At 47.5% G+C, this 11,284-nt stretch overlaps 1 protein-coding gene across 1 annotated transcript; it reads right to left on the bottom strand.

Annotated features, from left to right (window-relative positions):
- Positions 1–902: 902 nt before the first annotated feature.
- Positions 903–5,060, bottom strand: LOC144097893 (endothelin-converting enzyme 2-like). Its single transcript, XM_077630498.1, has 2 exons — positions 4,809–5,060; positions 903–3,589 (listed from the first exon to the last, which is right to left on the bottom strand). Exons 1-2 carry the CDS (start codon positions 5,058–5,060, stop codon positions 1,502–1,504), a joined length of 2,340 nt encoding a protein of 779 aa, XP_077486624.1. The 3' UTR covers positions 903–1,501.
- Positions 5,061–11,284: the final 6,224 nt, after the last annotated feature.

Below are 11,284 nucleotides of genomic sequence, written 5' to 3'. Positions count from 1 at the left end.
ACATAGGCATACACATTTCCGTGGCTGCAACCAGTCCAAGGAACAAGAGCCTTCCTTCCTGCAAACCACAGTTCTGCGCGAGGGTCCAGAAAAGACCACAAGGGAAATTGTTGAGGCTGGGGAAATCGCAAAGCTAAAATAAAATTTGCGGGAGCGCGCGCCTTCAGCACTGTTAAGTGACAAGGAGCGTCATTTCTTGGTCATAATGACACAGTGACGAATGTTCAAAGGCTGCCTATTCACGTGTGTACATTTTCGGTGTGCAGTGATGCTTTTGTTGAATTTGTGAAGTTGCTTCTTGTAACAGGTTGCTCATCGCCGCTAACAATGACGAACCCGACGTATCGCCCATATTTTAGTGGTTGTTTCTTGCACGCGCTTACGCCGTGTATTAAATAAACATAGGTGCATAGCGTGGAAATGAACTCGTTCAAGTACGGTGCTGTGTGGAGAGTTTTCTGTCCGTCTACGTCTCTTTCTTGTGCGCTGGGAATCATTTGGCATGCGTAACTAACTAGCCCACTACTTCCTCCTGAACATATTGAGAGCTTAGTGCATATAAAAGTATGCGGTACGGGACAAAGCTTTTATACTTGATCTACAATGTCATTTATTTCAAGTAATAAACTTTTAACGCCCACATTTTTGAGGCCACGTAGAAAACTACAGGCCAAACTAATCTCGCGAAAAGCATCACAGTCTTCACCGAGCACAATACATGTATATAAAAATTGTAATGAGATGACTGCCGAGAGTCGGAACACACACATAATGTACGTAATTAAATAATGAGTGTCAAGTCCAGACTTAGACGAGAAAACCCACATAAGCACAAGATTTCCACTAGGAATATTTTTCTTCCAAATGTCATATTCAGAAAAGAGCGACTCGAAAAAGCACGGACCACATAACTTTGGGGTGCACACCCAATATAAATGCACAGGACGCAACCGTTCACTTGAAATACAGGGAAATCTTATCGTGACAAGTTGCTATTGCACAGCTGCAACGAAGAATTTTTCGCAAGAATAATTTGCATCTTGGCCTTGGCAGAAATAACTGCATGGGAAGATTGAAAATTTTCCGAGAAATGCCAAGTTGCACGAACATAACAAGACCCGCCCTCAACCTATGTAGCCGCCTCGGCTCCGTTGTTTAACCGGGGTACTTCAATTTCTTTAGGGCAGTTTTCATGAGGACTATTGCAAAATCTTATCTCTGTCGCGGCCTGATGTCAGAACGCAAAATTATGGTAAAAATGTGCAAACGCTTTACAAGCAACACCACGTGTGATGAGTGAAAACGGGCGGAAAAAATAGTAAAAACATCCGCACTCTTCCAGAGTTCTCACCACTTGCTTTCGAATTACACAACAGGTCATGCGTTGGACTAAAAACAGAGCGTGAATAAATTTGTCAGTGGTCGTCGGTATTCATAAAAACAAGCTCATAGGGACGCAGGCAAACAACAAAAAATCTCACATCACCAAGCTCTCGTATTACTAAAAAAAGGAGCACTTGTTTCCTGGGTTCATCCTAGATCCTTCTGGGCAGCGGAATGCCTTTGCGAAGGCTGCAGAACTGCGCACAATTTTGTTGCAGTCAGCCGCGAAAGGGTTCTTAACGTCCTTTCGGACACAGGTCATGTAGCAGATTGTCATAAAAAATACCTTTTCTTCGGTGAGCTCGGCGCTTATGTGCGTTTGGCTCCCGGGTTCACTTGCTGAGTCTAGGAAAGCGGAGTAGGCTATCTGCAGCGCCGGTATTTCAGGAAACACACTTTTGCCACTGTCGAACTCACTTGAATTGAGGCACGTATTCTTGGCCTCGAAAACCGCATGTGAGGCCTCGCTGAAGAACGAGTGGACCAGCCGTCCGTCGGGGTGCCATTGCAGTCCCTCCTGGTCGAGCGCCTTTACCAGCTCTAAGGCGACGGAGAAGCCAAACCCGCCGTAGAACATGGCCGGAGTGCCTTTGCCATAAAAAAGTGGGCGGGCCACAGCTGCGATAGCGACACCTATAGCGTTGTCTGCATAGTCGTACTCGAAATAAGGCAAGCCATAGTTCTCCGGCATCCCAAGCACTGTGTCGAACTCAGGCGTTCTGCTAATGTTTCGAATGCTCTGGCGAGATTTGATGAAGTATTCGCCAAAAGACTTCTGTTTTTCTGGAAATGCTCGAAATAATTCCTCGAGGTTTGTCTCGTTGAGGAATTCGGGAGGAGGCCACAGCCGCAACCTGGCAGCGCGAAGTTTATCAATGGCCAAGGCTTTGCTCTCCGAGTCCATCCAGGTCGAATCTTTGACCAAATGCACAGCCGTCGACACGAGGCGGTCGAAGCCGGCGTCGACCAGTTCCTTGTCGCTCTCCGTCAGCCGGGACGCAAAGCGCAGTGTTAGAAGTAGCACCCTGTAGGGTACCTCGATGTGGAATCCGCAGAAGGTAGGTCTCAAGCTTCTGGCTGTCCTGCGGTCGCCGTAACGCGCCACCAGGAGGCCGCTATCAGACACTGGCGCGTAGTGTTGGACAAATTGCCACCCCAGAAAATCCAAGATCTGAGCGTTGGTGTACTTCTTGAACAGGTTGCCCACTGTTTGCAGGAAATATACATTGGTCGTCACAACAACGTCTTGCTCTGTCAGTTCGGGGTTCATGGCGGTAACGTTCTTCAGCAGCTGGAACCATCGGCTGGAGCTTATGTTGACCGTGAACACTTCGAACTCGCCTATCGGGAACACGGCCGAGTCTTTGGGCGATGCTTGTAACGCCTCTTTGATAGTATCAAAAATGTCGCCCTCCATGTCGGCTGTCTGAAGCGCCCGTTCTTTGCTGGCTGTTTTGGTGTCGCCGAAGAGGGCTGTGTAGAAGTCCATCCAGTACTTGAAGTAGGCGTCCTTTCCGTCTCTTATCACAGCGCGGTGCTGTTGATGGTAGCGGGTGATCGTAGGAGCCGGCGTCAAAATAATGCACCGCCTCCCTTTGTGTCCGCCTTTCCGCACCAAGGACGCGCGCACCTCGAACAAAAAGGCGGCCTGCCAATTGTAGGCTAGATTGACGAGCACGCCAAGCGCGTCAACATCTGGTTGTGGCGGATTAGGCCAAGGTAGGCTGCGATTGTTGAGAAATTGCCGGAAATCCTTCAAGTTTGTTCCGTACGTAGATGAGTTACTCATGCAGGACTCCAGCATGGCCAGCGCCTTGTTGGCAACGGGGAACGCTTTAGATCCTTCCTGCAGAGCTGTGCCCAAGTCCAAGAGCCATGAATAGACCATGTCTTCCATGGCGGAGGAGTCAAAATCTCTAATTTCTTTACTTTGTTTGTGCGGTGACCAGTTGAAGCAGACATGGGCGGTGAAGTCGTGACAAGGGTCAAACTTTGTGTCTCGGGTCTCAGTAAGAAGGGTTGCGTGTGAAAGACAGTCGTCTGTCACGCAGAAGCCTTCCTTTACATTCGGGGTGTTAACGGGCATTAGGAAGAACAGGGCGACGAGAACAAAAAGCATGGTCCCAATAACCGCTAGGCTCAAGACCATCTCGTTCTTGAGGAGCAAGGCGGCGCCGCTGGTGATGGTCTCCCGAGGACTTTTCACCTGAAGGGGAAGCAGAACTTTATATTACACACCGTATATATGCTGAGTTAAGGCATGAAAAAGTTTTAAGTGTAATTTTGCGCCCTGTCCTGCATTTGAGCGCCCTGATCGTGTTGATCGACATCTTGTACTCGGTGATACACAAGGGCATGAGAAGGCTTCTGATGGACCTAACCTAATTTATATGGCTTCGGCCGAATATAGTAGTTGCATTTTTACTTTCACTGTGTAATGTGGTAAGGTATTACTTTTGTGGGTGACATTTTGCGATAAAGGGCACCCACATGTTTTGTTGTCAAAAGACTAGTATGGGATATCATAGTGAAACATTGTGCTGGTGATGATAAATTTAAATGCGAAAGGGGGCAGGTATCATGATGTACATAACCTAACCACTTTGGGAGGCGGGAACCTCCTCGCCAGATTGCCAGTGAACTGCCCACTGTTGTGGATTTCCACGAAATAGCCACCCACCCGTCGTTGCGGGGCGCATGAGCATTACAGGAGAGCATGATCAACAACTTGGCTCTCACAAGCCCCAACCGGTGCTGTGTCTGAAACAGCCACCTAGTGTGGCAGTAGCTCATCGCTTAACAGAAGCACCACTGCGCTTGTATCCCTATTAGGACTGCCACGATCTATGAATGCGATTCCGAGTGTCGGTACGTCATCAACACCGCGTGATAACCAGTGGACCAGTCATAGAGCACTGTCCATGTTGAAGTTGAAGATAGCCCACAACAGAAAATGAATTAATGTGTATTAGTGGGCATTATTTAGTCATGAAAACAGTTCAGGGTAATGGACATCGGTTCCAAGCGTTGTTTTTTTGGGAAACCTGAATGGACATTATAAACATTCTGTAGATACCTTAGCAGTTAATATGAATGCTATTGCTTTTTCGTTTTTATGCATGTGGCTAAGAAGGCCACCAATTTTCTCTGTTTATATTTCATTTTTGTTCCCGATCTAAAACGAAACATTACCTTGCGTATTGTACCTTGCTGGAAGTAACGTTCCCATTCCGCAGTGTATAAATCAAAGGGCCCTACTCGGGAGTTAAAAGGAGTTGACGCTGGCCTGAGTGCAAGAATACATAATCGAGTTATCGGCCGCAGTGTCAGGAAGCTACCGATATAAAAGCAAGCTCTACTCAATTCCTAGCATGACAAGATTATTGAAGAGACGCTTCCATGAAATCTTGAAATCCGCAACTTACAATGTCGGCCAAATCGAAGTTTTTCAGGCCAAGCCAATTGGGGCTCAGCACGGTGCCTCTCCTTGTTTTCACCTTGGAACGTTTGATCCGAGATGCCGGTTCCTTGGCAGGTGCAATATCCGGAACTAAACCAGCGGCTGCCAGGTCACGTGGTGGGGCGTCTGCGTTTTGCAAGTAAGCCATGCTAGTCTCGGCCGCGCCTTCTTTGGCAGATGTCGTGGCAGGATGGCCAGGAGGTTGGGTGCTGGCCATCGAGGCAAGCACGTCCTGCTGCTTTGCCGCTTCACCCACGGGAGCCCCATCTATGCCGGAAGCCAATCGGATAGTTTTTTGACGCGAGTGGTTTGGAGATGAATTTTTCTCCCCAGCTTGCGGTGATGGTCGATTCTCTGGGACAGGTTGATGAGGCAGTGCTTTAGGGCCGCTACCGTCGCTTGCCTTTGCTGTCTTCGAAGCGGGATCATCTGAGGATGACTCAATTGTTTGCACTTTGATGGTTGCGTCCTTAAGGCGGCTAGTGGAGCTGCCGGCTAATGAGCGTCGACGGCGGTGGTCGGCATTACTCATCGACGACCTGCGATGTCTTTTAATTACCGATCCAGTTTTTGCGGCCTCCTCGGCCCCTTGCGTCGTGTAAGATTCGTTCGTTTGCTCCACGGGAACTGGTGCACTAAGCCTGCGCCTCTTCCGAGTGGACATTTTGGACACCTCCCCATCTACTTTCGAAGGTCGTCGTTCACTGTCGGGAGCTCCTTCTGGTCCGGAAGACATACCTTCTCCACGGCGGAGTACCTTCCAGCCCAAACCTACAAATAACACAAGGGAGCGGAACTGTACAAGCCAGCCACGTGTCGTTTGTGTATAGAAATGGAGACATAACTGTTATTGACCTTTCGCAAACACAAGGAGGGCTAGGTCATCCTTTTTAAGATCAGCTATCGGCTCCGCTCATCGCCTTCCTTGACAGACCTGCGAAATAGCCTGCATACTACTGCGAAATGCTGCACATCATGCCCCTTCTTGGCAACGCTCAACTATCGCGAAACATGGAACGCCGGAGTAAGCTGGCAATGCATCCGATGTCTGCGCCCTCCTCCTTGTGGCATTCCGAGTGTGACGTATGTTTTCTTTACCGTGTTTATCGTGTCCTGTTGCATTCAGAGGAGGCAGGCTGGCACAGCGTTGAGATTCGAGCACCTGGGATGCAAGTTCTACAAACCCAGTCGGGGCCACCTCGCGTGTGCTCGCCATTATTGTATCTATAGATGGTTCGCCCTGCGGCTAAGCGCTAGGGGATTGTGGCGTAGCCAGAAATTATTTTCTTGTTGTGGGCACTCGGCGTCAGGGTACCCTGTGTGTAGATCAAGTTGTTCTGGCAGTTCTTTTGTGCTATAAGAAAGATTTCTTTGGCGAACCATGGTTTACCTGAAAAAATCTTTAGTAACTACCAATATATTTACTCCGTAAGCCCGCGCTGTTCTCGAGAGATCAGCTCATTATACATAGGTGCGCTGCGTGCATTCTAAAATTCTCCCGGAAAACCGAGTCATATATTTTACCATACTTAACCACTGACAAAATAAAATGCTACCTGCGCCTGTTCGTCCTTCCAGCGTATACTGGCAAGCTGTCACATGTTTGGCCAAACGCCATATAACAGTGATGGTTAACGAAACCTTGCAAAATGAAGAGCGCACTGCGAGATTCATACCCACTATGCCTGTGGCGTGCGGGAGGGGGGCGGGGGGCTGGCTTCATCATGAAAGGCACATTATAGAAGACACAAGCTGATATGAAGGAGGTTCACGTGATCACCATTAGCGGGTATGGCGCATTCCTGTATGCTATCAATTTATTCAAGCGTGCAAGAAAAGTAATTATTGGCATAATTATAAAAATCTTTATATAGGGCTATTGCAGGAATGTCGAAATATTTATAGCGGTCCCAGACAGGAGATAGAAAATCTAGTACGGAACAGATTAAAGATCTGTAGGGCAGCTCCTAAGTTTAAAATGTTAGGACCCCGAAATCTGAGCTCGGCCTACGGCCGAAAATTCCTAAGGACGTCCAAAATTTTACAGGTAGGCTAAGCCAAGAAAATTGTCAATATAGATTAGTGGGTTGTATAAGTGTAATGTCCCATGATAATGCAATGGAAGGTGCTCGAACATTCTAGATGCTGACGACTCCTGCAAACAATATAATAGCAATGGAAGCGGTTCCAACCGGACTTTTGAGAGATCTAAAATGGAACCTAATACAGTCATTGTAGACGCCGCAGGAGGAAACCTAAATGCTAACCTATTATCTTCTTTACAATTGTGGTTATGAAGGCTCCGAACTTCTCTTTTTTTTGTATGTACAAATTTTTGTGCAATGGGTCTCAATAGCAGCATCAAAGCGCCGTAGTCAGACGTGTAGAGGAAAGATAACGGGTTCACGCATCTTTCTGAGATCCTTATCATGCTAGAAACTGCGAAAAAAAATTATTGTGTCACCGCTGACAGAATTTCTATGCAGTCGAAGGGCCGGCTACCAAGCTCCCTGTTAATAGAAAAATTCATTACGTTCGCTATCTCGCGGGAAAACAAATAGTTGCGATAAGAAGAGTGCGGAATTCGTTTGAAACAAACAAATTGCTGCTAGTTGTAGCACACTCCAAGAAGAACGTGCGCATGGGCTACATTGTGGTGCGCGTAGTGTCTGAAAGGGATACTCTGTAGCACAGACCAGAGAATCTGGTGACTGACGACGCCGACTTACGATGACAACTAAAACCATTTAGGGGCATTGAGCTGACTTCGTTCAACGCACCGTTGCCTGGTCTACTCACACGTGCGATTTGCGGGAAACCTCTGCTCCGCTCGGACCACGACCGGTGCTGCGTCTCAACCCAACCGTCGCGGATGCAGGGGTTGACGCTGCAGAGAAAGGCGATCACCGTTGAATGAAATGCACTGCTCTTGCGCGAATAGGAGAAATGTGGTAATGCTTTGCTGATCAATCTGTGTTATATTTGAATTTTTGGTTCTACTGCGTAAGTAAACAGCTATTTTAACATAACTGCACTGCCTTCTGCAAAATGTACGCAATTCACGCACTCAGTGTTCGTTATGCGGCTGCCACTGAGTAGTGGACACGAGCCCCCCTCCCCCCCTCCCCCCCCCCCCCCCCCCAAAAAAAAAGACCCATACTAAAGTTAAACTCAAACTAACAGCGGATGTCTCCTCGCTCCCTGGAAGAATAGCCGCTAGTCAAGATTTGGCTATTTTATTGCGTTATGTCTTCTGCTACCTGTGGTTCCTCACCACCACGAGGCTCACTGCACCCACTGCAGGGCAAAGGCCTCTCCCATATCTCTCCAATTAACCCCGTCCTGTGCCAGCTCTAGCTACCTTATGTCCGAAAGCTTCTTACCCTGCAATCTAACTTTCTGCCGCTCCCTTCTAAACTTGCCTCTTGGAATCTACTCCGTTACCCTTAAGAATCATCTGTTATCACGCCTTTGCACTACGTGCCCTGCCCAAGCTCATTTTAACGCGACAGCCATGATAAGGAGCTCGTGTCGCAGAGAAGCTGGCGTCGGCGTATTTGGTGTTGCTGGCTTTGTCGGTGTTGTAACACGAGAAGCTGCAAATAAAAAAAAAAAGCTTGTAAAGAACGGGGAATCGAACCCAGATCTTTCGGATTGCGAGGGAAGTACGCACCGAACATGTTACGAAGGCTCACAGGTTCGGATCTGAATAAAACTGAAGCTAGCCAATGCGTTATAGTCTTTGACTTCGTGAAGTGCCTTTGCGTACTTATGTGTACTTGAGTAAATACCCGCATTAAACCGCATTTGTTTCCTCACCCACTCTGCCCGCTTCCGGTCTCTCAACGTTACACCTATAATTTTCAGTTCGATAGCTCACTACATTGTGTTCAAGTCGAACCCTTTTCGGAAGTCCCCATATTCTTGCCCCATAGGTGAGTACCGGCATGTTACAACTACTATATACTTTTCACTTGAGGGATATTACAAAACTGCCGTTCATGATATAAGAGTAGTTGCCCAAATTGGCTTCACCCCGTTTATATTCTAGTTATTTCACTCCAGTGATTCTAATCTGCAGTCAGTACCTGTCCTAAGTAGACGTATCCACTTATCAGTTCCAGCGCCTCTCTGCCAACTGTAGAAAGCAGTTCTCTTTCGAGACTATTGAATACTACATCGATTTTCAGCGTTTATAATTTTTAGCCCCTCCCTTCTGTTTTGCCCGCCTAACTCAGTGACCATGTTTTTCAATTAGTCCCCTGAGTGACGTGGTAAGGAAATCTCATCAATGAATCGCAGATTATTAGGGTATTGTCCACTAGCTTTTATCTGCAGCTGTTTCCAAGACAGGCCATTGAATACGTCCTATAAACAGGGATGAATAACCTTGACGAGATTGTGTCTTCCTGCCTAATACCCTTCTTTACTGTAATTTTACTGTTGGCTTTATGGTGCACTATGTTAGCTGTGCAGCGCCTATAAATATCTTTCAGTATTCCAGCCTCATTGCGCAATGCCTGCATGACTGCTGAGGTTCAACTGAGTCAAATTCCTTCTCGTAATCTATGAAGGCTGTATATAGGGATGGGTTATATTCTGCGCATTTCTCTATAACCTGATTGATAGCGTGAACATGGTCTCTTGTCGAGCAGGCTTTACGAATGCCTGATAATTTGGTTGACTGAAGCTTTTGGTTGTCCCGACTCTATTAGCGATTTCCCTATTAAACAGCTCTTAGTCAACGGATAGTAAACTGACCGGTATTTAATTTTTCAATACCTTAACGTCTCCTTTCTTGCGGATTAAAATTACGTTGACGTTCATCCAAGCTTCCGGTACGCATTGCGAATACAGGGTGGATAGTTTTATTAGCCCAATCTCCCCTCCGTCCTTCAGCAAATCTTCTGTTGCTTGATATTCACCAGCGCTCTCCCCTTTGAATTCCTTCAAAGGTCTCCTTCGCCTCTGCTTTCTTTACTGGTGAGATGTTACATTGCCGTGCGCTACTGCCTCGCCCATTAACGTCCTTACTGCATTGTCTATAATAAAGGTTTGGGTAGGACTCTTCGGCGACATTAACCACCTTAACTGGATTGCTAATCGCAATGCGCTCCTCATCTCGTAGCGCATACAACTGATTTCTGCCTAGTTTCTTCACCACTTTCAGGCGACCTCTGCTTTTCAGAGCATGCTCAATTCAGTCCTGATTAAACTTTCTTATGTCGGTTACGTAGCGCTGGTAGATTAGCTTTGATAGCTCTGTCCTATTCTGTTTGGATGTTAGATTCTTTCATGCTTTTGCGTTTATTTATCAAACTCCTCAGATAACTTGCTGGTATCCTGTCTAAGCATCCTCGATCCTTCTACTATTGCGCACTTCGTGATGATAGCTGCGAGATTATCGTTCATTTCTTGAACATCAACATCGTCTTCCTCAGATAAAGAGACAGTGAGGAGAAATTGTTGGCTTGTATCGACAGAATACCAGCTCCTAAACACAAAAACACCGCTCTTTCAGAAAACAAAGCTCTTGTGGTTCGGGATGAGGGGGGGGGGGGGGGGTTAACGTCCCATAGCGACTCGGGCTATGAGGGACACCGTAGTGAAGGGCTCCGGTAATTTCGACCACCTGGGTTCTTCAACGTGCACTGACATCGCACAGCACACGGGTCTCTAGAATTTTGCCTCGATCGAAATTCGACCGCAGCGGCCGGGATTGAACCCGCGTCTTTCGGGTCAGCACCCGAGTGCCATAACCTGTAAGCCATCATGGCGGCTTAGACAAAGAAAAACAAACCTCTTGTAAGGTATAAAAGAGCAATAACCTGTCTGTCCACTGATCCACCATAGCATTACATGTGAAAACTCTTTAGCACGGTATGCGCTTCATCTCTCCTCCAGCCGTTGCGGTGGCTCAGTGGTTACGGCGCTCGGCTGCAGTCCCGAAATTCACGGCTTCGATCCCGGCCGCGGCGGTCTCATTTCGATGAAGGAGAAATGCTAGTGGCCTTTGTACTGTGCGATGTCTGTGCGTGTAAAGAACCCCACGTGTTGAAATTAGCTGGAGCCCTCCACTACGGCGTCCCTCATAGCGTGAGTTGCCTTGGGATGTCAAAAGTCATGAACCAGAACAGTCGTGTGCCTTCCTAACCTTACCAAGCCCTATGACATCCAGTTGAATATCCGCTAGTTGCTCGAACACCAATGCTGGACTAGCCTCTCTGGTTAAGGCTCTAGCATTAAACGTTGCCAGGGTCAGTTTCTAATGGCCGCCCGTCTGGAGTAAGAGATTCTTAGCTCCTTACGTTGCGTCGCAGGTCTGATTGCCGTCTTGATCAGTTGTTCCGCAGTCGCCGAAGACTAAGGGCAAGGCTAATTTGTGTATTCACATAGGAAGCCGTGGCCAAGTACCACACCTGGGTGGACAAATCCTGTTCT

The sequence above is a fragment of the Amblyomma americanum genome, chromosome 7 (genome assembly GCF_052857255.1).
Source record: "Amblyomma americanum isolate KBUSLIRL-KWMA chromosome 7, ASM5285725v1, whole genome shotgun sequence".
NCBI classification, from domain to species: domain Eukaryota; kingdom Metazoa; phylum Arthropoda; class Arachnida; order Ixodida; family Ixodidae; genus Amblyomma; species Amblyomma americanum.
This window is presented reverse-complemented; position numbering and strand designations above follow the sequence as displayed.